A 27,658-nucleotide genomic window follows, 5' to 3' on the forward strand; every position below is an offset into this window, starting at 1 on the left:
GTTGTAATAATAATCACACTTTTAATGTGTTCTTAATGATGATTATTCTTCACTTTTGTAGTCTTTGGTTTCTATCAAACTAAATGTGTCAAATCCAGTGTCAGAGTAAGCGTTTCTGTGAACTTTCTATTGCCAAAATGAACTGCAGTTGTATATGTTAAATAAAATAATTCAGTGAAATGACTGTTGCTCTTATAACTGTATCTAAAACTTGAATTTGCTCCCTGAAACCCAACAAAACCCAGCTATTACAAGATGTGTTGTGTACATTAAAAAAGAAACAGAATGGGAACACCTTTTGAGCTGTCCAGTTCAAACTGATTTTGTCTACCTGTTTAATTTTGCTTCTGTTTGATCCACAGCGTTGATAAATTTCCATGCATAGGCCAACGACCCACCAGAAAGCCAAATATCGGTGTTTCTAGTCTTGGAAATCAACAAGTGACTCAGCCAGGCACCTTAATAAACTAAGAACCCCCCTGCCTGAGGATGTTGTGGCTTGCAGGCGTGAGGCGGGCATGGTGGATTCAAGCGGTGGGACACAGGCAGTGGTGAAATCCCTGCTGATCTGCTAACCAGAAGGGCTTCATTGCGCTCATCTCTGCATGCCAAGCCGTTATCTCTTTCCTTGGTTTTAGGAGATGATTTTCTTCAGGATTACTTCCAAATCGAACTGCTATTGTGAGCTCCAGTTGTGGAATAAGACCTCCTTTGTGGGAAAATACAAATCATGAAAGGGAGGACATCAAGTGTTCGGTTCTCATCGCTGCAGAAGGGCAATGCAGATATGCTTTGATTGGCCTAAGTCTGCTACATGCGTTGTATGTGTTCTACTGCTGAAAACTAAACTTTGCGGGGTGTCAAAAGCCCTGCCTTAACTCAGCTTCATGGCTTTGCTTCAGGAATATGAGTACAGCAGTGCTGAGAGTGGCACTGGGGGAAAGGGCCTGTGCTGTCCTTCAGCAGACAAAGATACGTTTTGTTTTGACTTTGACGGCTGTTGTTCAGATTTGCAAAGCCTGAGGTTGTGTACTTATCATCCTAACATTGATAAATTCGTCTGAAAGTTAGGCTCCAGTGTGGCAGACACGATACAAGTGAGATGGGAAGAAGGAAGTTCCGCACTGGAGGCCTGGCAGCTGAGCACGTAGGAAACAAGTCATCTCTAAGGAGGAAAAAAGAATGGATTCAGATGTCATGAAACTATGTTTCTGTCTCTACTTTGTGAAGTAGTCACAGAAAGGAGTCAGATCTGAGGGCTGGAGCACCTCCCATACGAGGACAGGTTGTTCAGTCTGGAGACGAGAAGGCTTTCCAGTACAGAAAGGGGCTACAGGAAAGATGGGGAGGGATTTTTATCAGAAAGTACAGGAACAAGATGAGAGGGGATGGTTTTAAACCGGAAAAAGGGAGATTTAAATTAGAAAGCAATATTTTTCCTGTGAGGGTGGGGAGGCACTGCTCCAGACTGCCCAGAGAAGTCATGGATGCCCCTCCCCAGAGATGTTCAAGGCCAGGTTGGGTGAGGCATTGAATGGCCTGACGCAGGGGGGTAGAAATGGATGGGCTTTGAGATCCCTTCCAATCCAAACCATACTATAATTCTGTGATAAAGACGCTGCTTTAAACCAAATGTGTTCTCCGTCTTACAGGTCTGGCACTGGCAGGATTCCTCTCTGCTCCCTCAGCTAACTGTCACGTACTATTCTTAGCCGATTGCTCTCTGTCTGCCATAAACCAGCCCGTGCTCAGACCTGCTGCTATAAAGCCTTTCCGCCAGCGGGGCTGTCAACCCCAGCTCCGTCCCAGGCCGGGTGGTGAAGGTGGCGGCGTGCCCAGGCTGTGGTGGTCGTGAGTACGTGGTGGGGCGGTGGGACCCTGCCATTACCAAGGCGGGGAGCTCTGGGGATGAGGTGGTGCTGTCTTCAAGTCATAGAATCATAGAATGGTTTGGGTTGTTAGGGACCATGAAGGTCATCCAATCCAACCCCCCTGCAGTAAGCAGGGACATCTTCAACTTGATCAGGCTGCTCAAGTCTCCATCTAGTGTGGCCTTTAATGTTTCCAGGGATGGGGCATCTACCACCTCTCTGGACAGCCTGTACCAGTGTTTCGCCACCCTCAGCATAAAAGATTTATTTCTAATATTTAGTCTGACGTTATCTTCTTTTAGTTTAAAATCATTACTCCTTGTCCTGTTGCTACAGGTCCTACTGAAAAGTTTTTCTCCATCTTTCCTGTAGCCCCCTTTAAGTATTGAAAGGATGCAATGAGGTCTCCTTGGAATCTTCTCTAGGTTGGACATCCCCAACTTTCTCAGTCTCTCTTCACAGGGGAGGTGTTCCACACCTTTTATTATTTTGGTGGCCTCCTCTGCACCTCTTCCAACAGTTCTGTATCCTTCTGTTAGGAACTTCAGAACTAGACACAGGGTCTCAGCAGAGTGGATTAGAGGGGCAGAATCCCCTCCCACACCCTGCTGGCCACACTTCTTTTGATGCAGCCCAGGATACGGATGGCTTTTGGGGGGGGGGGGGGGAGTGCACATTGGTGGCTCATGTGGAGCTCCTCATCCACCAGTACCCCAGGTCCTTCTCAGCAGGGCTGCTCTCAAGTCTCTATCTGCGGATTCAGTACAGGCTGGGGGACAATGTGATTGACAGCAGCCCTGTGGAGAGGGCCTCGGGGATGAGAATCACAGAATCACAAGGTTGGAAAGGACCCATTGGATCATCGAGTCCAACCATAGAGAAGCTTGATGTTGGCTGACAATGTGCGCTCGCAGCCCAGAAGGCCAAATGTGTCCTGGGCTGCATCAAAAGAAGCAGAAGCATGGTGAAGGAGGGGATTCTCCCCCTCTGCTCTTGCAAGACCCCACCTGAAGTCCTGTGTCCAGTTCTGGAATTCCCTATATAAGATGAATGTGGAGCTGTTGGAACGGGTCCATAGAATCATAGAATCACCAGGTTGGAAAATTCCTCTTGGATCATCCAGTCCAACCATTCCTGTCTGCCACTAAACCACGTCCCTGAGCATCTCATCCACCCAACTTTTAAACCCCTCCAGGGATGGGGTCTCCACCCGCTCCCTGGGCAGCCTCTGCCTCTGCCACGGCCCAATGACCCATTCTGTGAATTTTTTTTTCCTGATATCCAGTCTGAGCCTCCCCTGGCGGAGCTTGAGGCCATTCCCCCTTGTCCTGTCCCCTGACAGCTGGGAGAAGAGCCCAGCTCCTCTTTTCTCTTCTTTTTTTTCTCTTCCTTCTCTTCCTGACTTGTAGAGCGGTGCCCGAGGGCTGCAGCAGCTCTGCTGTAACAGGACGAGAGAGTTGGGGTTGTTCAGCCCGGAGAGGGGAAGGCTGCGGGGAGACCTTAGAGCAGCTTCCAGTGCTGAGGGGCTCCGGGACAGCTGGGGAGGGGCTTTTTACAGGGGCCTGGAGTGACAGGATGACGGGAATGGCTTTAAATTGGAAGGGGGAAGATTTAAACTAGACATGGGGAGACATTCTTCACGCTGAGGGCTGTGAGGCACTGGCCCGGGTTGCCCAGGGAAGCTGTGGCTGCCCCATCCCTGGAGGGGTTCCAGGCCAGGTTGGATGGGGCTTGGAGACCCTGATCCAGCGGGAGGTGTCCCTGCCTGTGGCAGCGGTGGGACGGGACGGGCTTTGAGGTCCCTTTCCCTCCAGCCCGTGCTGCGGCTCTCTGGGCTCTGTGGAGCCGCTCCGTGTCCCCTCCCTCCCGGTTATTTATAGCCCCGCGGCGCTCCCAGCCCCGAATTCTCGCCTCTCCGGGCGGCAGGGGGGTCTGTGCCCGCCGGGGGGCCGGGCCGGGGCAGCTGCCCGTGGAATTCCCGCCTGGAATGCGGGCGCCGGCCGCGCGCCGCGACTTTTATGGGAAGCGGGAGCGGCGGGAGCGGCGGGAGGAGGATCCGGGGAGCCGGGGGAGAGCGGCGGTGAGCGGGGACGGGGGCTGAGGGGACCCGGGGGGGGCGAAGGGGATGAGGGGGACAGGGAGACACTGACAGGGGTGAGGGGACACCGGGGACCAGGAGATACCGGGAGGCAACGGGGGACGCGGACACACCGAGGGCGGGAGGGGGGGAACGCCGGGACCAGGGGAGACGATGGGGACACAGGGACCAGGGGAGGTGAGGCGGCAGCAGTGACCAGGGGGACACCGGGGGTGCACGGGTGGCACCGGGGCTGAAGGGCTCTCGGTTGTGTGGCGGCGGCGGAGCCTCGCAAGCGGAGCTGTGGGGACAGCGGGGACCGTGGTGGCACCGGGGACGAGGGGCTCCCGGTTGTGGCGGCAGCCGAGCGTCCGGGGACAGCGGGGCAATGGGGACACCAGCGACCAGGGCGGCACCGGGGGCGCAGGAGACAGCAGGGCCGGGGGGCACCTGGGTCTCTGAATTCCTCACGGTCCTAACACGGTGGCGGCCACAGTGCCTGTGCTTTGGCTCTGCCACAAAGGAGAGTTCTCCTGGCTTATGGGGGACCAGAGGGACACTGGGGACCATGGTGGATGCTGGGGACCAGGGGGGCGCTGGAGACCATGGTGGCACCGGAGTTGAGGGGCTCACGGTTGTGGTGGCAGCAGAGGGGGGTGAGGATGTGCCGAGCAGCTGAGGCAACAGGGACCGGGGGGACAGGGGGTGGAGAGGGGGGCAATGGGCACCCAAAGGGGCACTGTGTGTCCATGGCCGGCCAGGAGCTTGCCCAGCCTGCCAGCCCATCTTTGCAACTGGTTCCAAACCAGAGGTTGTGCCTCCTGGGAAATCCTGTGGGAGATCCTGTAGGAAATCCAGCTGAAAGATGCTGCCAGACAGGGCTTTGCCCATCAGGGGATCCCAAAGCCCTCTCAGCTCTGGGACTCTGGTCTCAGCAAGGGGAAAATCGCTCGTGTTCATGCTCCGCGTGTCCCTGTGTGCCGAGGAGCCGGGCTCAGCCAGGGCTCCCTGACTGCCTCCATGGGCTCTGTGTCAGCCCAGAGTGTTGCGTGTCTGTCAGCGGCTTGGAAGAACATATTGAGGTTCCTTGACAGCTTGCAAACTGTTTGGCTTAGGTAAAGAGCTTCCGCTAACACAGCAAACAGCTGCAGATGGAGCGTCTTTAATGAAATCTATTAGTATTTCAAAAATTAATCAGCGAGTAGCTGCATGCTGGGACACGTTGGAGTGAACCCTCAGAGCCCTGAGATCTCTTAATCCCATGAAATGAAATTGTAAAATAATAATTAGTCTTATAAGAGGGCCATAGAGGCGTATGTGTGTGTGTGTCGTGTGTGTGTAGGAAGCACAGAGTCTGGTGAAATACAGTACCTGGGCAGAGGGTTGAAGTCCCGCCCAAGGATCACCTTCTCTAGCTGCATTTGAACACTTTAAATGAGCAGTTTCCTCCATGAAAGCAGTCAGACAGTCTGTAATTTGCCACGCTTGGACACTGAGCTTTGAAACTGCTTTAACGAGGAATGGTGGCATGGCTGAGCCCTTGGGGAGGTTGCTGTGGGAAATTGGAGGTGAAGGTTAGTGACGGTGGGAGAACAGGTCATGAAGTGATAGGGGTGACCCTGTGACAGCAGCTGTGGCTGCTCAGATGAAGGTGTTACACGGAGTCTGGTGTTTATGGGCATCAGAGCTGTCAGCAGAGTAGGGCTGGTCAAGTGGAAGTAGCAGCTGATCTCCAGGAAGCCTGGCAACCTCTTCTTTGTGACAGTTGTAGCATAGACACAGTGACCACCACCGTGTTCAGTGTGAGTCGACCAGGAGTATCTCAGAGAAGGGGCAGATAGGCTGTGTCTCACCTGAGAGGAGAAGCAGCAAATTGCAGTACTGCTTCATGTCAGGTATTTTATCCCACATTTCAGTACCCCGATTGCTGAAGCCCTGTTGGTGAAGTCAGCAGGAGGTGAGCTCAAATCACACTCACTCTTCAGCTGCTGCAACACAACAGGGATGGAGGAACTATAGCATGGGGCAAAATACGCTGATTTTTTTCTTAGGGACATTGATTCACAATTTACTGCCATTTGTGATCAGAATGCGTTGGAACATGAAACCATGGCCAGATCTCAGCAGGGCTTCTCCCATAACAGACTAGCCTCTCAGCCCCCACTGTTTGCTCTAAAGCCTTGCTAACCCATAAAGGTACCTGAAGAGAGTAAGGAATTGAACAGACCTTTTCTACAGAAAAGGGCAATTTTGTTTTGTTAACACAGCAGTTGGCCCGCATGCACTGTCACATTAAGGGTATTTATGATTATATGAACAGACAGACAAAATCCTTTATAATAAATACATTTTTATAAATAGCACCACATCTGCAAAGACTCTGCTACTGTAATTGGAGACTCTCGATAGATGTTGAAGTGCAATAAATTCAAAGACTGAGGAAAAGATTATGTATGAAATTGAATTATCTGGGTCCGTTGTCGGTAATCATTCTAGTCTTTAATTATGAAGAGTTAATGAAGGAAACACAAGCAAGTGGAAGTCTTTTTATATTTTACAAAATGTGAAGTTTAGGCAGCTAGTGGGAATTGTTATAACTCCTTGGCTTCAGAGGAGCTGACAGTTTATGCCAGTTCAGGATCTTCCCATGCACGATAATTTTAGTATCTACTTCAGTATCTGTGACTTGGTACAACAACTGGTAGTGTCACTCCAGATGAGTTACAGAAAGGATATAAATGACAACCATGGCTCCCTTTCCCCTCCTCTTTCCAGTTTTATTTAATATTTCATCAAATATTTTTAACACTGTGGACTGTTTTCCTCTCCTCAGTGCTTTGGCTGCAAGGAGTGAGTTTCCAGCCCTCGCAATATGGTTTTCTTATATAATGGAGTCTTCCCTGCAAGTACATCATGAAGAGGAGACAGATGGTAAACGTAACTTGGACTGGGCTGTGGAGGACTTATTTATAACTCACAGTAGCCACAGGACAGCAGGGGGGCCTCCCGAAGGGAGGTGTCACAGAGGAACTCAGTTTTAAGTCCTGGCTTCGTGCTCCTATTGTAAAGAGCAGTATTCTGTTCAGGAAAGCACTGGTATTTTTCTGTCTCATGTTTGAATGTTAATCACTCCATTGAAAAATCAACACCTTCCGTGTTTTGTAATGAAGGGGAGTTTTATTATTTATGTGAGGTTTTCTTTATTTGGCTAAAGCTGCACAATATTTTTTTGATCAATCGAGGGCTCTGGCCTCCTTTCAGGAATGGGATTAATTACATTTAAGGAGATGCATTTGGCAACTTGTAGCCAAGTCAAATCTTCTGTGTTTCCTTAACAGTTTTCTTTGGTCACTTTATTTTGTCTAAAATGAAGTTTTTAGGGAGTCTACATAAAAAGTTGAATAAGTGCTATGATCATAACAAATCAAAATGTACTGGAGATGATAGCTTATCCATCTACAGCAAATGAAATGCTTGAAAACAGCAGGGTGTTTTTTTACAGAGTGGCAGGTGCTGAGCTCTTGTCTCTGGTGACCAACGATGGGACCCAAGGGAATGGCAGGAAGATGTGCCAGGGGAGGTTTAGGTTGGATATTTGGAAAAGGTTCTTCACCCAGAGGGTGGTGGAGCACTGGAACAGCTCCCAGGGAAGCAGTCATGGCCCCAAGCCTGACAATATTCCAGAAGCATTTGGCCAACGCCCTCAGTCACATGGTGTGAATGTTGGAGTTGTCCTATGCAAGGACAGGAGCTGGACTTGATCCTCCTTGTGGGTTCTATCAAGCTCAGGACAATCTATGATTCCGTGATTCCGTGACTCTAATCTGTTGCCTGGTTTCCTCTGCGTTATTTGGTTTATATTAAATTTTCGCTTGAAACTCGTTAGAAATCACTCTCTGCGTGACAGCCAGTCAAGTCATTCTGATAATGGCATTTTCTCTTCCATTCAGTTCCAGAGGTAGTGCCATTGATCAAAGGATGGAGGTTAAATTTCTCTTCTAGGAACTATCTCAATGTAGTCCTCCTTCGAAAGTAAAACTTTAAATTGGAGGGGGGAAGATTTAGACTAGACTTCAGGAAGAAATTCTTCACAATGAGGGTGGTGAGGAACTGGAACAAATCAAGGCCAGGTTGGATGTGGCCTTGATCATTCTGGTCCAGTGGGAGGTGTCCCTGCCAATGGCAGGGAGGTTAGAACTGGATGCTTTTTGAGGTCTCTTCTGATCTGAACCACTCTATGATTCTATGCTGTCTCATTTAAAAGTAGCTGTTATTAGAAAATGAAATATGCCAAAGATTCTTGGGTAGGAAAATTCATTACCACATTCTTTGCACAAAGCTATCAGCAGATGATGAAGGCACCTTTCTTCCAGGATTTGTAGGTGTCAGGATATCTTGACTTAGGCTGTTTTATTTCAGCAGCAGTCCATTGACTGTGTGGATCCTTTCCTAGTGATAAAGCAGATACAGAGGAGCTTCAATCCACTGTTGTTGTTCTTGAAGCAGTGGTCACAGCTTCACAGACCCAAGCCAAAACTCAAAGAGCGCTTCTTTTCTTCTTAAAGGTACTGAATTGTCTTTATTGGAAATTACTTCTTTGCCTTGAGAGGCCCCGGAGGCAGGATCCTGCTGCTGTCCCTGCTCAAGGCTTAATTGCCACGGAGAGGGAAGAAAGCACAAACACAGGTGGTATCATGTTTAGCAATGCCCTACTGCTTTATCCATATCTTTTAGCATCAAAGGTGGAGGTAGGATGACTTGTAGATGCAAAAGGTCTTGGAGCCAGCTGGCTAACCTTCAAGCATATTAACAGTGATGCCAAAGAACTGGAAAGCGGCCTAAAGTAATAGCAGATATGGCAGGAATCCAAATGGTGGAAACACGCCTGCCATCTTGAGGGCCCACAACCTGCCGACTGGCACAGTTTGGGAAGTTCAGACAGCAGGAATTTGCAAAGAAAATGTCTCCCAACAACTGCACTTTTAAAGAAAATGTCAGATCTGTTATTTGAGGGAAGTTCTCACTGCTGTCAGCAATCTTGGTGACACTGTCAAGGGGTTCAGGTGATTTGAGCTATCGGAAAGGCTCAAGAAAAAGGTTCAGTTCAAAAGCTGAATTGTGTTCTCAGACTCGTAAACATAATCTTTTTCCTACAATTAATTGCACATAATAAGCAAATCGCAAATCAGGCTTTGGAACAGTCAGTTTTCAAATGACTTTAAGACAAAGCCATACAGATAGGGTGTGTTGCTATAGTGGACGTTAGCAGTCAGCTTCACTGGAGGTATTCAGGTGAAATGGAATTCCTTGCCAAGTTTATCTTTAGGCCTTACTTTTCTACTCCAGCCCTGTATGAAGGCTAGCAGGTCTCTGTGTCCCAGGCTGCTTCAGTGTGTGAATTGTACCAATGCATGACGTTCCTTTGTTTGCTGATGTGTTCATGCAGTAAACCTTTATTCAACCTCTGTATTTTAAGTACAAGGCTAAAGGTTAACAGCTGCAAGTAGGGAAGAAGAAACTAAAACTGCAGAGAAGCAAAAGAAGAGCGCAGAGAAGAACTACTGTTAAGACCTGCTTAGAAAAAATGAAGAAGTCAAAGGGTTTTAACTAGTTTTAAGGTCATACTGATGGCAGTAGAGATCTTACCTACATGCATGAAATAAGCTAGAGCTTACAAAGACATGCAAACCCAAATGCACAACAGAGAAATGCTTATTGAAATGTGAGGGGGCCCTGGGAGCACAAGAATGCAGTGGAGTTATCCGTCTTTTCTATTCCAATGGAATTGGAACATGCTATTGCTGAGATGAAACAGTTGAAACAGGAACTCACATTTAGTGCTTTTATGTTCATGTGTTCACAAGTGACAAACTGAAATGCCTTGGGTTCCTATCAGTCTACAGATGAAGTATTTGTCAACTGATAAGGGAGGGCATGACTTTCCATAATCATTTGTCTAAAAGGAACACCCAAGCATTTGCCAGAGCTCCTTTGTTGAAGCTGAATTTGAAGAGTTTGGAATTGGTAAATTAGGGCAGGGATTGGTAGCTAAATGCTTTTGTTTTATATGTTGTGACTGCTTTCGTTTGGAAAAAAATCCCAAGGTATCTAAGAATCATCTGATCTGTAGAGCTACAGCAGCATCAACGAGTACTGATGACACTGGGCTATTTTTGAAGAGCTTGCATGACAACAACTCTTAATGTACATTATTTTTAACACAATGTAAAAGTCTCATGTTGATAATCTGTTTGCAATTAAGAATCAGAGAACTTAAAGGCTAAGAACTTAACTTTCCCTGTCATGAAATGCCCTGATTTCAACTCATCTAAACCATAAGTGAGAAGTCCCTGCCAGTGGGAAGCTGCTTCTTACTTTGAGCCTTTGAGTCAATTTTTTTGCACTGTGTGGCACATTGAGTTTCAGGCTTGCCTGGGACTCAGGGCATCGGTGTGGCAGGGACAGCAATGGCACTGGAGTCACATTGTGGTTTCCTTCCTCCCACGAGCTCTGATAGACCTCATGATTGAGAAAAAAAGGGGAAAAAAAAGGAAGAGACTTGCCCTGAATTTGGAGCGCCTTTCAGTGAGGTTCCTAACAAATACAGTATAATCTAAGAATTGTAATTGTGCAATTGCCAGCCCACGGTTACACGATATAAACTCTTTCTCTAAGGTATGTATGTGGCTTACCTAACTCATTTCACAGTTTTTAGCACTAGTTTTTGCTAGAATGGCCCTAGAAGAAAGGAAAGTGTTATTTTGCAGTCCCACGCTGGGTGAAGAGCTGAGAGTTGCCAGCCTGGCTGAGACTTGAGGAAGAGCATTTGCTGGGGCAGGAGATGCAGCTGCCCCTCCGAAAGGCAGATTGGTCCCCCCGAGATGCTGGGGGACCAATCTCTCTGGCAGCCGTCTAGAGGCCAGAGAGCATCTCCAGGAGGCTGTGGGGCTTCGGCCTGAGCACTCCGCACGCTTTTGTGCAACCTGAGCTCGCTGGCTCATACATCAGGCTGGAGTGGAGCGGCGGAGGTGCAGAGCACATTCCTTTCTGCTAGCATGAGTATTGAGAAAAACAGTTTCGTAACCCACCAGCCAGGGCAGCCAGAGCTTGGTTCCAAGTTGTTTTTTCTTTTCTTAAATGGAAATTAAAACCCAATATCTAGGACCGTATAGAAGGGTTATGAGCATGAATAGTGAATCATAAGCTTGTTCTTTTCATTGCTGTGCATACTTAGAACTTATTCATCTCTTCAGAAGCCTCCAAGGACCAAACGAAATTGTGATACATCGATTTCAGCCTATGCAAACCTATTTACAGGAAGCTGGTTAAAGCAGCATTTAAAAGGAAAAAGGAATATAGCTACGACTGTTTCTTACAGGTAGAAACTGAAAACAATCTGAAACCAGGTGCAGAGCACAGTACAGTAGCCATGAATGACATCGCACAGAAAACTGAGGTGGGTACCAATTTTAAAGCAATCACAGTCATGTAGCAATTTACAAGTGATGGTTGCAAAAAGAGTATTTTACAAACAACTGTAAAAGGCAAACAATTATATTTTAAGTCTGCTGGGCTGCTGTTATTTTAAGAGAATGGAAGCGTGCATGAAAGTAGCTTAAGGAAACTCTGATTTGATGGAATGTGTGAAATATGTTATTAAAAAACATGAAAGAAGAAGGGAAAATAAAGGTAACAAAATATGAAGAAACTATAAATGTTGGGGGGAAATTCAAGGCAACATTTACATCTAAGTCTAAAATGCAAATATTAGATTACTTCAAATATTTCTTCTACTCGCTGAACAGGAACAAAAGCAGGACCAAACACTATTGGTTTAGGTGGAAAGTATGAAACATGGAATGTTTTCAGGCAGTTTCTCAGCGTTACTGTATTGAGAGCATTCCTGTAGTCAGTACAGTAAAAAGAGCAAAAACTTCATAGTGGTTCTGAAAAGCGGGAACTTCTCCTATTGTTTGGACACAGACAGAGCAAGCGCTCGCACAGGCGGGTGCAGTAGCTGTCCTTATTGGAGTCGGGCAAGTCCAGTGATCTTGACACATAATAATACAAAATCACTGGACTTGTGAGCTTCAGAATAAATATATGATGTATTGGAAGTGTCAAATGAAAAAAGAATACTATTTATTTAAAAACCATATATGGCTGTTGAAGCGTTGCAGAAGAAAACATGAATATTGTATTGTCTTTATATCTGTTTTAAATGCTGGGGGTACAGAGGCTCTTTGGTCACTGCTGATGATTCAAAGCAACACTATAAATCTGTATCTAATTTTTAAAGCCATAGTAATTGAAAGTGTCCATTCACATAGTCCATACACTGAGTTATGTTGCTATTTGTTTCAATTACTTACAGCCTAACTGTAATACAATTCTAAATGTTGGGCTTTTTGGTATTTTAGTATTTATTGCTATTTATGAACAAATACATTGTTTAATGTATGACAGCTAGCGGCACAAGGTTCATAATCCCATGTGCACTTCTATTGTGTGTTCTCTTTCTTTCTAATCCAGTCTATCCGAATATTTCTATCTGTTTCAACTTTCTTTTTCTTTTCTTCATTTCATCTACATCTTCATCAAGATTCTACTTTCTTCATCTAAACCCGTCCAAAAATCCTATGTGCCCAAGCTTCACAAAGGTGATGTAAAGGATAAATTTGAAGCTATGCAGAAAGCAAGGGAAGAAAGAAATCAAAGGAGATCTAGAGATGAAAAGCAAAGAAGAAAAGAACAATATGTTAGAGAGAGAGAATGGAACAGGAGGAAGCAGGAGGTTATTTTCTTTGCAAATATTTTATTTTAATAGTCAATATTATATGTGAATTTTTTTTTCACATTATTTTAAGATAATGATATTGGAATTTTATTTAAGGTATAGAAAATTTACTTTGTGTTTCATCAACCAGATGAAAGAACTGCTTGGATCTGATGAAGACGATGACGCAAAATCATCCAAAGTAGAAAAAGGTTACGTTCCAAAGCTAATAGGTAAGAGGTTCGATTTTTAAGGCCCCACAATTCAGTAGCCAAGCATTAGCTGTAACTACTGAAATGTGTATTTCATATTCGCAGGAACCGTTAAAGGCAAGTTTGCAGAAATGGAGAAGCAAAGGCAAGAAGAAGAAAGGAAAAGAATGGAAGAAGAAAGAAAGCGCAGAATTGAACAAGATATGATTGAGAAAAGGAAAATTCAAAGAGAATTAGCAAAAAAAGCACAGGAGGTATGTTCATCTGAGCACAACAGTCAGGATATAATTGTAAACAACACACACAAAATAGTTTTGTATTGAACAGAAAGATTTGATCTTAAGATTTCTGATAGTGGTGAGTTACCTGGGAGATGCTCAATGCGATGGAAGTGGAGAATGATGGTCAGAGGATCTTCACTTCTTTATAGTAATAGCTTTAAAAAGCACTAAACTTGAGTTACAGATGAAACCAGGCAGACATAAGCATGGCAGGAATCAGGCACAAATTCTGATGTCATATGCATAGAAGAGTTGATAGAACTTACTAATTTAAACATGTTTCTTATATTTTACCAACTCTTATGTCAGCCAGTGTTTGCTTATGCATTAGTGAATACAGCTCAGCAATAGATGAATCAAGGCAAGCAAGAAGAAATAGGAAAATGCCATCAACAGGCAAAACCGAGAAGATACTAATGCAGTAACAGTCATAAACCATGAAGATTCAGATGATGTTTTCTTCTTTGGCCACTTTCTGAATCTTTATGTGAACTCTCACTTTTGTCAACATCAATAAAGCAAATTCTGTCTTCTGTAGAATTTTGCATCGAGGTATCATATTGAATTCCCTTTGTAAGTTTACTCTGGTGCTGCAAATGCTGCAGTGAGAGAACATCTAAATTGCAGACTAGAACCATAAGCAAATTTTTATGTAATCAGAAGATTATAGTACTTAAATTAAGTTGGTGTTTGGACTTGGCGATCTTAAAGGTCTTTCGCAACCTCAACAATTCCGTGATTCTGTTGTAAGAAAAGATGAGAGTCAGTTTTCAACAAGGACTTGACAGTGTTTTCTACTAAGACTTCTAACTGGAAGGGTATCTAGTAAATATTTATTCTGCTCTGAAAGGCAGAAGCGCATACCACGTAGAATCATAGAAAGGCTGTTTGTTTTAGACAGTAATATATAGAGACACCAGAGGAAGCAAATATTTTACAGAAGCTGGGGGGAAGATGATGTCTCTTGAATCAGAAATAATCAATGAGCTTGCTTTAGCTTTTCTTTTACACAATTCTGGAATGCCTAAATGCAGACTGGTCATTTCAAGTGCTCTGCTCACTGAAGTGTTCGGAATGCCTTAGCATACTTTCCATATGATGGTTTATGTCATGTGCCGCCTTCCTCAACACACTAACCTGTCTGAAGTGTTCTAACAAAGGTTCAATCGTGACCATCTCTGTGAATTTAAGTGCTGCGTCCATATCACTGATATGAAAAGAATTTCCAGTTCTGTGTTTGCAAATCTAAGGCAAAGAGCCAAAGTCATGTAATCATCTGAAATTCTCATTTAATAGATTGATGACTTTAACAATACGGGAACTGAATCAGCAGCGGAGGTAATCAGATTTTTTTAAAGAAATGTTCACCTACATTTTTATTTTGTATTCACTTTGTCTTATTATTGTAATTTGGGTTGGGAAAAACTTAGAAAAGGGCACACCAATGGCTAATTAAAATTCAGCGAAGAAGCTAACACATTTTTAAAGTATATGTAACTATTTGTCTGTACTTGAAGTGAATTTATTTAAGTTTGAAATAGAGTCTGCACTGTGAGTACTTTGTGGTTAAAAACATCTAAAACGTAAATATTCAAAGCCACAAGAATGATTTGAACTCTACTGGCAATGATACTCCAAGTCCTCTCACTTTGGAAAGCATCATCTCAAAAGCTCTTTGCCTTAAACTTGAAATTAAAAGGCGATTCTGTCAATATACAGATGTTTGAGTGCCTTACTCAAATAATTTTGGTTGCTTTTTCTTTTAATTGACTAATTTACTGTGTGGGCTTGGATTTAAAGTCTTGCAAATGAATGTTTAATTTCAAAAAGCTAGGTCCAAAGGCCCCGTTGCTTTCACTAACAGCGGGAAATCCCATTCTTCCTACAGTTTCGGAGAGACAGACAAACAAACAAGCAAACCCCCATTAAAGTTATTTGACGGGATCCTTATTAATCATGGGATGTCATGAAAAATACTGGGTAAAATGCATTTTGCTAAGTAAGTTGTGAAAATAGTTTTGAAGCTGCAACATCCTTGAAAGAAATTTCTCTGATAAATGAGGTTTTGCTCTCTGGAACTACCAGCGTATTCCAACCAGAGTGTATCCTTTACTTAGTAATATATAAGCCTGGAACTTGAGTGTGGCTGCAATTGTTCCGTTTTCAAAATTTCACCAGTTCTTCTCCAAACAACAAATATTTATAGGTAACAGTTAATGAAAATATGTAAAGGAATTGAGGGGTTTGCCTGCACGTATGTTTAAAACATAATCCAGCCTTAATGCTCTTCAGGCAGTACAAGAAAACCAGGGACTGCCTCTGACAGATGGGTTTATTTATGTTGTTAATACTCAAGACAAGTAATTCTTTTGGAAGCTTTGGTGCACAAAGGCAAACCCAGCAGTTTCACTAAGAAATCAGTTACCCAGAAGTCAAGCTTTATGACACTATAACGACTATCTTTTCGGACAGGAAGGGGATGAGTCACTGCTCGTTACAGTAGTGCCTGTAAAACCCTCCAAAACACCTGGGAAGATGAAAATAAACTTTGAGAACACAGGAAAGGAGAGAGCAGAACAAAGAGAGAGAGAGGATGAAAAAATGAAGCTAAAATATGAGGAACAAAACCCATTCTTGAAGGAAACCAAGTGCCTCTCATTTGTCACGGTAAACCACTCATCTAAAAATACCTACGAAAGAAATATCTATTATTTAAGATATCACGATGTAATTTTTCTTACACAGGGTGAAAGTGAAGACAATGAAACACACGGGCCTCTGTCTCCTGGTAAGCTGAAAGTAACATTTGAAGAACTTGAGAGACAGAGACAGGAGAATCAAAGGCGGCAAGCAGAGGAAGAGGCAAGACAGCGTTTAGAAGAGGAAAAACGTGCCTTTGAAGAAGCCAGACAGCAAATGGTAAATACCCTTTTTTGTTCATGCTGTTACAGAATTTTCACACAGGATAAGCTTTTACATTCTTTCCTCTATCTGAGTCTTCGTTTTTTCTTATTCCTTAACTATATTTCAAGCTTTTAAAAGTCTTAAAATTGTATCACCAATAATTTTTGAAAGCTGTATTCTTGACCTTGGTTTTCACTCAGAAACGACACTGGCATAATCCTTGAGACATTATTTTAGTATAACCAGGAAATGTGTTTTAAATTTGACAGCAATCTTAGCAGGTTTTATATCTACACTCGGTAGTACCTTAAGCTTTAAGTCCTCAGGACGATAATTAACTGTCTGTTTGGTTCTTAAATAGCATTTCAGATGTTTCAGTAACCAGTTTTTGATGAAAATGTTCTGTAGGAAGAGAATGCTGTTTCTTATGCCCATATTTATTCATAAATAAATCAATTACAACCTTCCTCTTATGATGAAAGGGAAAAAAAGGACAAGTTAGCTCTTTTGTGTGTGCTGATCTAAACAACAATGTACTAGAAATTACTAAATTAAGCGCCAAATTGTCAGAAATGTAGCTCTCAATCTGTTTTGTATTACTTGCAAAACTGCCTCCCTATGTGATCTTCATCACAAGCCAGACTTATTTGGGATCAAGTATAAACAGGCCTCACTACAGTTTATTCTGTGATCATACAAAAGGAATCACACACTTTAGTATTAACATAAGATACACCAAGCAGTTTAGTTCGATATTTGCTCACTTTACTATATTCCATTTCCAAAAGCATTTTTAAGTTCTGTTTTTAAAGCGTTCCCCTGTACAGTCAGGATCATTACGACTTTGTTAATTCACATACAAAGATCAATGAGAAATGAGATTTTAATCTACCACGAACTCTCCGAAAATATTATTTCTAGGAATTTGATACCTTTAACTTAAGAAGACTATGATTATGAAAGGACAGTCAAACAGGTCAAGAACATCATACTGACTATATTTCAAGAACATACAAGAAACTGATATTCTCTAAGAAAAAAAAATACCAAACAAACACAGAACCTCCATAACATAGAAACACTACAATTCCCACTGGTCCAAACTGAAAGAGTTCTAGGATAGGCAGATGCACAAATTGTAGTTTATTCTTCCACCCCCATTTCCAAAAAATCACTTAACCGTTCTGCATCAATAACCTTGACATTCTGTCAATAATGCACTTTTTTTTTCTTTTTTACTTTGGGGTGGAGAGGACACATGGAAGAACATGAAGGAGACAGAACTTCATGAAGTCACAAGCCATTCTAACTGAAGTGGTGTTCACATCACCCACTCTCATGTACATGAGTTTATTAACCAAGTAATATAAAGTGTTTTACAAAATCCCTATTTCAAAAGAAATTTTCTAACCTGCAGTTTTATCTGTCAAAATTCAAAGTCAGAAGGTTTCTTAAAGGAAGAGTTCAGCAGTTAATTTCCTCCAATTGTTTCTTTTTCCCCTATGAATTCCAAATACAAGATTTCTGTATAATTCCCTTCACTGGTTACTCCACATACCAGTCACAGGGCTGCCTGCAGTAGACAGAAACCTGGATTGCCAATACTCTGACAGTTCCCAGTTTCCTCCGATAACAAAAAAAGGGCTCCCAGACACCTTCTGAAGACGGTTCGTTCTTTTATTCTTGATTGCAGTTTGCAAACCACAGGCTTCTCTTGGCAGATAAGCGTTCAGTGGAGACACGCAATAGTGGAGAGATCTCAGAGTATCTCAGTTCCCTTTCTTCAGTGATGATTAAATGTCTAAAAAGAAAAGAAACAAAAATCTCAGTCTGGAATAGTAGCAAAATGTTAATTGATTTAGTTTTGCTATAAAACTCTATAGCTTTTTGTTTGAACTGGCAAGTGCATTGGTGAAAACAATTTATATGCAAATTAAAAGACTTGATGGTATAAAGGTCTATGAAAGTGATAAAAAGAAAGCCAATAGGGACTGATTTACAGAACAAGATCCAATTCTGAGTCCATAAGATATGTACTTAATTGTTCAGCCTTTTTCTGACCACACATTGTTCTTTGAATTACACACTTGACAGATTTTTTAAAACTATAGAAGCTACATTCAGGACACTGAAATACATTTCTTGTCTCCCTCCCCTGGCTAAAACCAAGGCTAAAGTGCTTCTTACATTCACCAAACTCCATTTTTTCCACCAGGAGAAAATCCCCAATACATTTATAAAAGATCAGAAAGGAATTAGTGGAATATTTATTTACTATAAAAAATATTTTTATGTTTGGATAAATCCTCTCTATTCTATCTTCTCTATTTTTTTCCTCTCCCTCCTCTCTGAAGATAAATGAAGATCCTGATGAAGAATTTGAAAATTCTGTTAAAGAATTCCGTCCTGGTAAACTCAGACTCAGCTTTGAGGAGATGGAAAGACAGAGGAGAGAAGAGGAAAAGAGGAAAGCAGAAGAAGATGCAAGACGACGCATAGAAGAGGAGAAAAGAGCATTTGCTGAAGCAAGGAAGAACATGGTATGGCATTTTGTTTAGTATATAGCTTGATTTTTACCTAGGTCTCTAGTGAACTAGAAAGCAGCTCTGGGGAAAAGCTTTAAACACAGTTAGGAATCCATGCTTCAACTCCTCCATCAATTAATTCACATCACTACTCATTAGAAGCATGAGAGGTAAACTAATCAAGTTTGTTTACCAAAAATCATCACAGAACAATCCCTCCTCACGGACAGCCTAGAAAGGATTTCAAATCATTTAGTTAAACCTAGATATTGTATCCAATTATTATGCTAGATGCAACAAACTTGGAAAGCAAAACGCTTTCATGAGGGTTTGTTGGATTTTTAGGGGAGGAAGAGCAATTCCTTTTACTTCTGCAAATTTATCTCCCTGCCTTTACGGGGCATCCACCAATGAGCTCTTACCAGCTAAGGCAGAATGAACAGCGTATTAGAACATTGCTCACTGCACATACAAATTTTAGCCACCTTAGGAAGGAAAAATTAAGGCGGCTGAACTCAGCAACTTGATGTTCTTGCTCCATTTCATTGCTTCTTCAGAGAAAGAGGAGTAACTTGTGGCATTTACCATTAGAACAATCCATGACATGGATCTTCCTTAGACAAATACAGGTCTCTGATATACAGCGACTTCTAAAATTTGAGTTAAGGTTCCATTGAAGATATATTTTCGGCGGCTTAGGACTGACATACCGACACTACCTGAAAGCAGAGAAAGATGCCCGATTGCAGAGGGTGGCAACCACATTAGTTATAAAATAGAATTAGCATGTATTTAATGTATTCTTCATGCTTATTCCAAGAACTTCAAGGTTTGGCAGTAACTTCCTGGTGGATGTTAGGGAATACAGTATTAAATTACACAGCTAAAGTCAAATGTTGTTTGTTCCGAAAGGCAAGACGTGCCATACAGAACTGGGGAGTAAACCACTCCTCTGGCAGTGCCTTCCTACATTCCCCTCCAGGGTTTTATTGGAAAGGAACAACTGCATGCCTAATAAAATTTTCTTCATCATTTAAAGCAGCCCTTGCGAGACGAATTAAAACTTGGTATGACTCCTAATATCACTAGCAGTGCTCCCTCTGCCTGAAAACCAGGCCAAAGACAAGACCTCTACGCTGAAAGACTACCTAGAGAAACCACAATGTAAAATGATATTTGATATTGTACTGGGAAGCAATTATGGAAAATAATGTCTGTCTGTACCTCGAAAGAGAAAAGCCACTAGGAAAAAACACAAGAAATGAGTGCTGCTCAACTTCTGCCATGACAATTTTTATGGAACGCCAGTAGACAACCAAAAGGAAACAAAGAGAGTAGGTGCTCTCTTCTGTTTGCTCCTGCTTTCTTGAGAATCTCTCCTTTTTTATTTTCTGTCTCAATTTAGCAAGAACCCGAGCTCAAGTGTCTGGTAGGAGAAATCTCACTGATTAAACGAGGTTTAATCCATTAGATGCAGCACAGCCTACGACTGCACTGTAAAAACAGCCAGTGAAAACCTTCAGTAATTGAAAAAAATGTATTTTCATCATATGTTTGAAAATTTTCTGTTAAATCAGCATTCTGAACATGAACACCACATTTTCTATTACTTGTAACAGAAAATAAGCCCACGCTTTCCCCATTTCCCACAGCAACACAATGCAGCAGCGGTGCTGATGTGCTTGGAAAGAACTTTCCAATCATCTCTCTCAGAAGCAGTACAACCTCATGTTCAATTTTATTTAAATATTTAAATGAAGTGGTTATTTTTGTCTCTTTTTCAGGTCTATTCATTTTAATTTAGGTTATGAAGTATATACACAGAGGTAGTGATATTGTTGCTGGAAAACAAATATCACCTCCTTTTGGCAGGATTTCCTTATTTCATGTTTACTTGTGCTGCTTTCATACTTCCAGGCTTCCCAGGCTCACTGTTATCACTTTCAGACTGAAGCGTTTATCTTTCACCCGTATCAGTCTCTTCCCATTAAAGACTGCATAAAGAACCTGCCATTCTATGATTTTAGCACAAATATAAAGACGTCCCACTTTGTATCAGTCACTCTTTGCCCACTAAAAACTGTCTGACTGCGCTGCAAACTATGGTTATTACAGGACTGTTTCTCGCTACCATCTGTTCCCACTTTGCAGGAAAAAAAAAAGTGTGGTCTCACTTCACAAAAAAAGAGCTAAAATATTTACTGAACCAGCCACAGGGGGCTTGTGCATCACACAGCTCAGCTGGTTTTTTCCCCTGTTTTTATATTCAGGAATAAGTTGGTTTACAGTCCTTCCACAACTTACCGATTCAGAAACACAGGGCAGACAGCTGCCAAAGTTTGCTCATTCACAGCTTTTTAAAGTTCACACATACATGGATTGTTAAATTTTGAATTAATGCTTCCTCTTATTCACTTAGTTTCTGCATCTTCTTGAAGCGATGAGCATATGAGCAAACGCATCACAAGCATTTCACATTTCTTTGCTCACTTAGCTGTGGTTAAGCCTCTGAAAACTCACTCTGTGGCTATGCATTGTTTTCATTAAAGGAAACAATTTACAGTTTTCTTTTCTGACTCCACTCTCCATAACAGCTTCAACAAATATGCTCGTATTATGCAAAACGAATGAGGAATGGAAGGAATGGTGGGGCTGGAGTCCAACTGTAAGCTTACTCAGAGGGACAACGCGAAGGAAGACTAGAGTGAAAAGCAGTATTTAAGTGTGATTGCGCCTCAAAGAGCTGCGACAGAAAGGATATGGGCAAAGTGGGTCAAGACAGTGGTACAGACTGTTTTGAGAGAGATGGCACAAACAGCAGTGAAAGGTGTCAGCTACAATGGCAGTAAGGAGCAATGAAGATAGAAGGGAATGCCAAAGCATCTTATTTATGTTCTGTTTCTTTACAAAGCTGCTAAAACCACTTTCCCAAATGAAAGTTTTTGCTCCTTTAATTCTTTTTAACATTTGACTTGATTACTGCTGTTGGGAAATGGTTACCATTTAAGGCACATCGGGCTCTTCAGTGCTGGCCACAAGACTTTTCAAAGATGAGCTGATTAAATAGTGCCAAGAGCTACCTCATCGCACAGTTCTAGATCAGTACCTGACTCCATCTCAGGCATTTGTCTACAGAATATTGCTGTTGAGACAATCTCCGTTATTAAGTTTTTATAGGCACATACACAAACGTACATTCGTACAGGTTTATCAAGGAGTTACTATAAAACCTTCCTGCATAACTCAGACTGCCGTGCTCCCTGCCCACTTTCGTAGCACACCACTTCGGAGTTCAGTAACACTTTCCTTCCACAAATTTGGTCTGTTCCTACACTTCCTGCTTTTGGAAGTCATGAAAAATGCCTTTCCTTGGCCCTCCTCATCTTATGAATTCATCTACAAAACAAGCAAACAGCTCATGAATGACCATCAAAGCCCAACCCTGCTCTGAAGCCCGAGAGAAGGACGGGAAAGGAGGAAATCCTTCCTGTTGAGTTGTACAAAGCAATGAACTCACGAAGAAGTCGCAACATAACCGAGTATCTATTTGTGCACAAGAGGAGTTTCTTGTAGAAAATCCTGTTCAGTTTTCCTTCCTGGGAAGTCTAAAGTTGCTTAAGAACAGCAATATAATGCAATTTGCTAAAAAAAAGATTACAGATAGATGTATTCCAGCGCTAAGAGCAGTAACATTTAAACACAAGCACTTTGTCTAAGTAAACAGGAATGAAAAAGACTGGATTTTAATAAACACATTCATCTTAATTTTAAGAGTTTGTAATAATAAAGAGCTCATGTCAAATAAAACCTCTCCAAACCCGCTCCCTTCCAAACCACTAGAGGAATACCCAAGCTGTCAGACTGTGGCAAAACACTTGGTTATCTTTACGTACTAGAAGCGTTTGAGCAATGCTGCGATTTTATCACAGGCACCTTCAGGATATATCACTAATGCTCTGAATTCCCAGCAGGTGCTGGATGATGAAACACCAGAAATGTTTAAAACCTTTTCTCAAGAATCTCTCATACCTGGGAAACTGGAAATTAATTTTGAGGAGATGCTGAGACAGAAAATGGAAGAAGAGAAGAGACGCACGGAGGAAGAGCGCAGGCAAAAGTTGGAAATGGAAAAGCAAGAATTTCAACAGTTGAGACAAGAAATGGGAGAGGTTTGTATATCGAAGGACACGTTAAGTGTGCTCCGAATAAAAATATAACACGTATTTCCATTAATTATTAACATCTCAATGTTTGAGATGAAATGAAAATTCCTTTAAAAGGAATTTTAAATCAATACCTTCAGTATTATGTGAAAATAATATAAAACAGAAAATTAAAACCCTAACGTTGTTTATAAGAAGATACATATTTTTATGACTTATCTAAAAGGAAAATGCTTTTATCCCTTACCACCTTTAAGAGTAAAAACACAATTTCAAATTTGTAATTTAATTTACAGCCACTTCTGAAAATTCCATGGTATTACTATGGCGATTCTGTAATACTTACAATATTGGGAGAACAGAAAGTTCTTGTTCCCAAATTAATATACAAAAATAAAAGTAAGGAAGAGCAAAATCCTTGCTTTTCCTCAAGGGAATGCTGTGTTAACCAATTAGGAAAGAATTACAGAGGCTTCAACTGGTTTCTAAGCAGCGTATCGAGGGTTCGAACTGTCAGTGGATTTTAAAAGTCACGCACAAAATTTGCTTTGCATACCAAGCGTCTAAACCATCATGTTCAGAACTATGTGCTGCCATTTGATTTGGCTGTGGGTGGAAATTCCTTCTTGCTCCCTTTTGAATGCTGGAGGACTATGTCCGTTTATTTCTGTTAAGCAAAGCTGGAGCAATAAAGGCTCGAGCTTGCAAAATCTTAAGTAAATTTTGTGTTAGATCCTGAAGGTAGGAGAGATGCGGATATCGACTAAAATACACACACACCCCTTTGCTGTCAGTCAAAGGTCATGAAAGGAGGGAGTGATATCAACAACTACAGCCTCAGGTGAGGTTTGACTACAGGATCCAGAGCTGCCATTCCTTTGCCAGTGTGACATCCTGAAACTGCATTTGCTTTTTACTGAATTTAAGAAAATTACATTACAGATCAGGGATAACAAAATTTTTTTGTAGTTTTATGCTAGGTGTGTTTTCCTTAGTCTGCAGGGAGGTTTATTGACAGCAATCCTTGACAAAAAAGTGAATTCAAGCAAAGTGTTTTAGAATCTGTATCTAATTTAGATGTGATCCAAATACAATAATCCTGAGAATAGCAAGAAAAGAAATTAAGAGGGAAAATGTCTCTGTGCCCATCACAAATAACAAAGAGAACTATTCAAGGGTATTAGGCTACACCTGCCTGTGGGGAGACAGGTAGTAAAAACAATGAGGGCATTTTCCATCTAACACCTTTTGTAATTTCTGAACAGCTGGAAGAAGAGTCTGAAACTTTCGAACTAAGCAAAGAATATGAAGAATTAATAAAGCTAAAAAGAAGTGGTTCTATTCAGGCAAAGAACTTAAAGAGCAAGTTTGAAAAAATAGGACAACTGTCCCAAGAAGAAATTCAGAAGAAGATTGAAGAGGAGCGAGCAAAGAGAAGAGCAATGGATGAAGAAATAAGAGAAAGGGAAGCCGAAAAATTTCAAGAGGTAAGTTGCATTCTGTGTGTTTATGATGTACTTAACTAGCACACAAACGACCCAGGAGTGCACAATGCTGCTTTTGCTGAAGTTTGCTCTAGTTCCAAAATGATTTTCTCCCTTCCTCCCCATCCCTTACTTTGTAAGCATGAGGAAGCCTCAGCTCAGCACCCCTAAAGGAAACAGCACCAATTTATTATCAGTTACCTGGCCAAGCAGAAATCTGTTGTTGTGCTCAAAATTCTCAATTCAGCATCTTAAAAGCTCGAAACTTAAGAGGGTTTAAAACATGCATATTGGAGAATTAACCTATTAATCATCACACAAATTGCTTCTTCTTCTGAACTATAACTCATTCTCTATTGTATGAATTAAAACACACCAAACCCAACAATACAATTTAAAGATCAAGACTTTTCATCCTCTTTACTCATCTCTCAGAGGAGGAGGGGGGAAGGGAAGGCTGCCCTACTTATCTGTACTCCACACTGGAACCTCTCACATTTTTTCAGAGGAGAAAAACAAGAAATTAAGCCATCAGTCTAATCAATAAATCAACACTATGTTCCGTGACCCCAAACACCAATGCGAGCTTTCATGATGTAATTATGTGGCAGCACAAGAAACCTGACAGGAGTGAGCCCAGTCCAAGGATCCTTTGCACAGCACTCAGTCACTTCATCGCCTCAAAGCCTTTTATTTTTGAGCTATTAATTTAACGTCTGACACTATAATTATGTTTCTATAGTCAACTTGTGTGAGGTTTTGAAGCTAACACAACATCATGACATAAAAGTCATTAGGGATTTACCATTGCCACACGACAGTATTCAACTTCTATATGAAAATAAATCTTTAGGAGTATTTTTCTATCTAACGTTTTTGAAATTATTTTGCAACTGTCTTGTCCTACCCCTGGGGTAACTATTCCAAGGCTTGATCATAAACCTAACATTAAATAAACCTCCGAGAAAACAGGATTCTGGATGGCTTTGCTCAATTAAGTACTGCTCTGCAAAACTAGTTTTGTTATCCTACATATTTAAAAAGTAATAAGTGAGTCAAGTCCTTTTTTTTTATCCCCCCGCCCCAGGATGATGAGGTAGATGTGAGACCAGCCAAGAAATCTGAGGCTCCATTTACTCATAAAGTAAACATGAAGGCCCGTTTTGAGCAAATGGCAAGAGCCAGGGAAGAAGAGGAGCAGAGGAGAATCGAAGAACAGAAGTTACTACGCATGCAGTTTGAACAAAAAGAAATCGATGCGGCGTTACAGAAGGTATAAATTACCAAATACCTTTTCATCAGTCCTAAGTGTCATTTAACTTAGCATCTAATTACCACTGATGGCAGCGCTGCCACAGCTATAAAAGGAACATTAGACTTGTTTTAACACCTGCTATGAATTGCTCCAATAATGTAAAATTGCTTACAGTGCTTTCACATATTCTTGAAGAGTATGAGATCCTGCAAAGAAAGTTCATCCTAACCTTTCAATAGCCTGAAAATGGAATCTACATTCATGCCTGCTTTACCCCAAGATTGCAGCCCCCTTAAAATCCCTTTTCCTGTCCGTTCCTTATCACATCAACGCACTATATTATCTAGCAAGGACAGGTATGGCATCTCCCCCTCCCAGAATGGTGGTTCACTTTTCTTTAATCACATACGTGTCCCTAGCGGTCATAGTGCTACTGCTGTTTTAAATGTTCTGAATTGACTTGTTCTTAAAACAGAAAAGGGAAGAGGAAGAAGAGGAGGAAGGAAGCATTATTAATGGTTCTACTTGTGAAGACGAAGAAGATCAAGCTCGATCTGGAGCTCCCTGGTTCAAGAAGTCACTGAAAAACACATCAGTTGTTGATGGCGAGCCAGTGAGATTTACAGTTAAAATTACTGGAGAGCCAAAACCTGAAGTTACATGGTGGTTTGAGGGAGAAATGTTGCAGGACTCTGAGGACTATCAGTATATTGAAAGAGGAGAAACCTATTGCCTTTACTTGCCAGAAACCTTCCCAGAAGACGAAGGGGAATATATGTGTAAAGCAGTCAACAACAGAGGCACATCTGCTAGCACCTGCATTCTCACCATTGAAAGTAAGAGTTAACATTCTCATTTGCTCAATTCTCAGACGTTCTTCTTGCATCTTCTCTATTACAAAAATCTAATTATCTGTTTCTCTTAACTCTTATTTTCTAGCTGATGACTACTAATGCTCTGCTCTAGCTGGAATCTTTCTTCCCTTCAAAACTTTCTTACTGCATCATCTCTTTCTCTGATGGGGCCAACTAAAGAAAGCAAGGGTATGAATTGGTCATTCCTGCATCAGATAAGAATAACCTTCAAATTGTTGGCGTGTCCAGATTCCTTCCTCATACAAAAATTACTATTAAAGGTTAAAAAGAAGGAATCACTGTATCAAGGATCAACAGAGGAAAAAGCTGAATTGTTATAGTGCTCCCACATTTGAAGACCAACTGTTGTGTAATAGTATAAAGCTAAATACACAATCTGGAAACTTGTGTAGTAGTGTAAATCTATTGGTATATTTTGCATGAACACTGAATATTTAAGCTATTTTACTTTATCCCAGAGGCACCGGCCAGGCAAAAGGAAATACTTATCGATGATTTTCAAAAACTGCAGTGTACTATTTTTAAAGAATAAAAAATGACGTAACTGCTCACTTCTGTTGTTTTGTTTCAAAGAGCATTAGCTTCTTTTGTTTTAAAATGGCCTTGGATTTAAGCTGTAATGCTCTTACCAACCTATGCAGTTCATAATCCCAAAGTAAAACCAAGCTCAGTAAGGCTTGTAGTACGTCTTTATAGTAATAACATTTGCTTTTAAAACTCTGGATTTTCTTTATTGTTTAAATGATACAGGAACAGTTGGTGACAAAATATGAGCCTATCAGAGCTAAGGTGACAAGAAGCAAACTTGAAGAAAACTACTTTCTGAAAGTGCCTAACTTCTCAATCTTTTTTCTCTCTCAGTACAATAAATTTATTGCTACATCTCTAAACGTTGTCTCCTGAAGGCTACTGTACTTTTTCTTCAAGACCTCTTGATATCCACACTAACGTCCTTGTGCTAACACCATCTGACTTGTTCAGCTTAAGCTTCTGTAGGAGCGATTTTACAACCAATAGCCACTTCTTAAATTAAAGAACATTTATAAGCCTTAACAGAAAGACAAGGTAAGCTGTAGCACATTACATTTACGCAGTCATTTAAAATAGGAATTTTCCTGTGGCTGCACCTGCTGACTGCAAATCGAAGTCACCTGTTGAAAGCCACTCTTTTGCCTCATTGAAATGGTTACCAATTCAGAAACATCTTGACAAAAATGGTAATAAGCTGCACCATG

The 27,658-nt window shown here is 41.7% G+C and overlaps 2 protein-coding genes across 19 annotated transcripts in view; one reads left to right on the forward strand and one right to left on the reverse strand.

The window, feature by feature from the left end:
- The first annotated feature begins 1,808 nt into the window (after window positions 1–1,808).
- On the forward strand, window positions 1,809–27,266 carry NEXN (nexilin F-actin binding protein). Of its 14 annotated transcripts, none has more exons than XM_054073523.1 (14): window positions 1,809–1,855; window positions 11,327–11,404; window positions 12,551–12,742; window positions 12,876–12,957; window positions 13,042–13,190; window positions 14,514–14,555; window positions 15,690–15,884; window positions 15,963–16,136; window positions 18,476–18,661; window positions 22,615–22,815; window positions 24,075–24,296; window positions 25,381–25,566; window positions 26,024–26,384; window positions 26,488–27,266. In XM_054073523.1, the coding sequence occupies exons 2-14, from the start codon at window positions 11,378–11,380 to the stop codon at window positions 26,499–26,501; spliced, it is 2,031 nt and encodes a 676-aa protein (XP_053929498.1). In that variant the 5' UTR covers window positions 1,809–1,855; window positions 11,327–11,377; the 3' UTR covers window positions 26,502–27,266. The 14 variants fall into 14 exon arrangements, with proteins under 14 accessions (XP_053929498.1, XP_053929488.1, XP_053929499.1 ...); XM_054073513.1 differs by lacking the exon at window positions 1,809–1,855 and adding an exon at window positions 3,791–3,951; XM_054073514.1 differs by lacking the exon at window positions 1,809–1,855 and adding an exon at window positions 3,793–3,951 and having other exon boundaries at window positions 22,618–22,815; window positions 26,488–27,261.
- The window catches only part of FUBP1 (far upstream element binding protein 1), a 35,738-nt gene continuing 24,826 nt past the window's right edge, over window positions 16,747–27,658 (reverse strand). The window contains exon 22 of one of the 5 annotated variants that reach the window (XM_054073533.1): window positions 16,747–17,922. In XM_054073533.1, coding sequence (XP_053929508.1) covers window positions 17,905–17,922 — 18 coding nt within the window. In that variant the 3' untranslated portion in view covers window positions 16,747–17,904. The remainder of the gene's footprint in view (window positions 17,923–27,658) is intronic. The other 4 variants (XM_054073537.1, XM_054073528.1, XM_054073532.1 and 1 more) reach the window with 4 other exon arrangements.

The sequence above is a fragment of the Cuculus canorus genome, chromosome 8 (assembly GCF_017976375.1).
Source record: "Cuculus canorus isolate bCucCan1 chromosome 8, bCucCan1.pri, whole genome shotgun sequence".
Taxonomy (NCBI): domain Eukaryota; kingdom Metazoa; phylum Chordata; class Aves; order Cuculiformes; family Cuculidae; genus Cuculus; species Cuculus canorus.

Bases quoted from the DNA above. Each gene is read 5' to 3' on its own strand.
- NEXN (XM_054073513.1), top strand. From the start codon at position 3,859: ATGCGGGCGCCGGCCGCGCGCCGCGACTTTTATGGGAAGCGGGAGCGG. The intron at 11,405-12,550 runs GTGGGTACCAAT...ATCTTCATCAAG, and splicing joins ACATCGCACAGAAAACTGAG to ATTCTACTTTCTTCATCTAA. The intron at 25,567-26,023 runs GTATAAATTACC...TTCTTAAAACAG, and splicing joins TCGATGCGGCGTTACAGAAG to AAAAGGGAAGAGGAAGAAGA.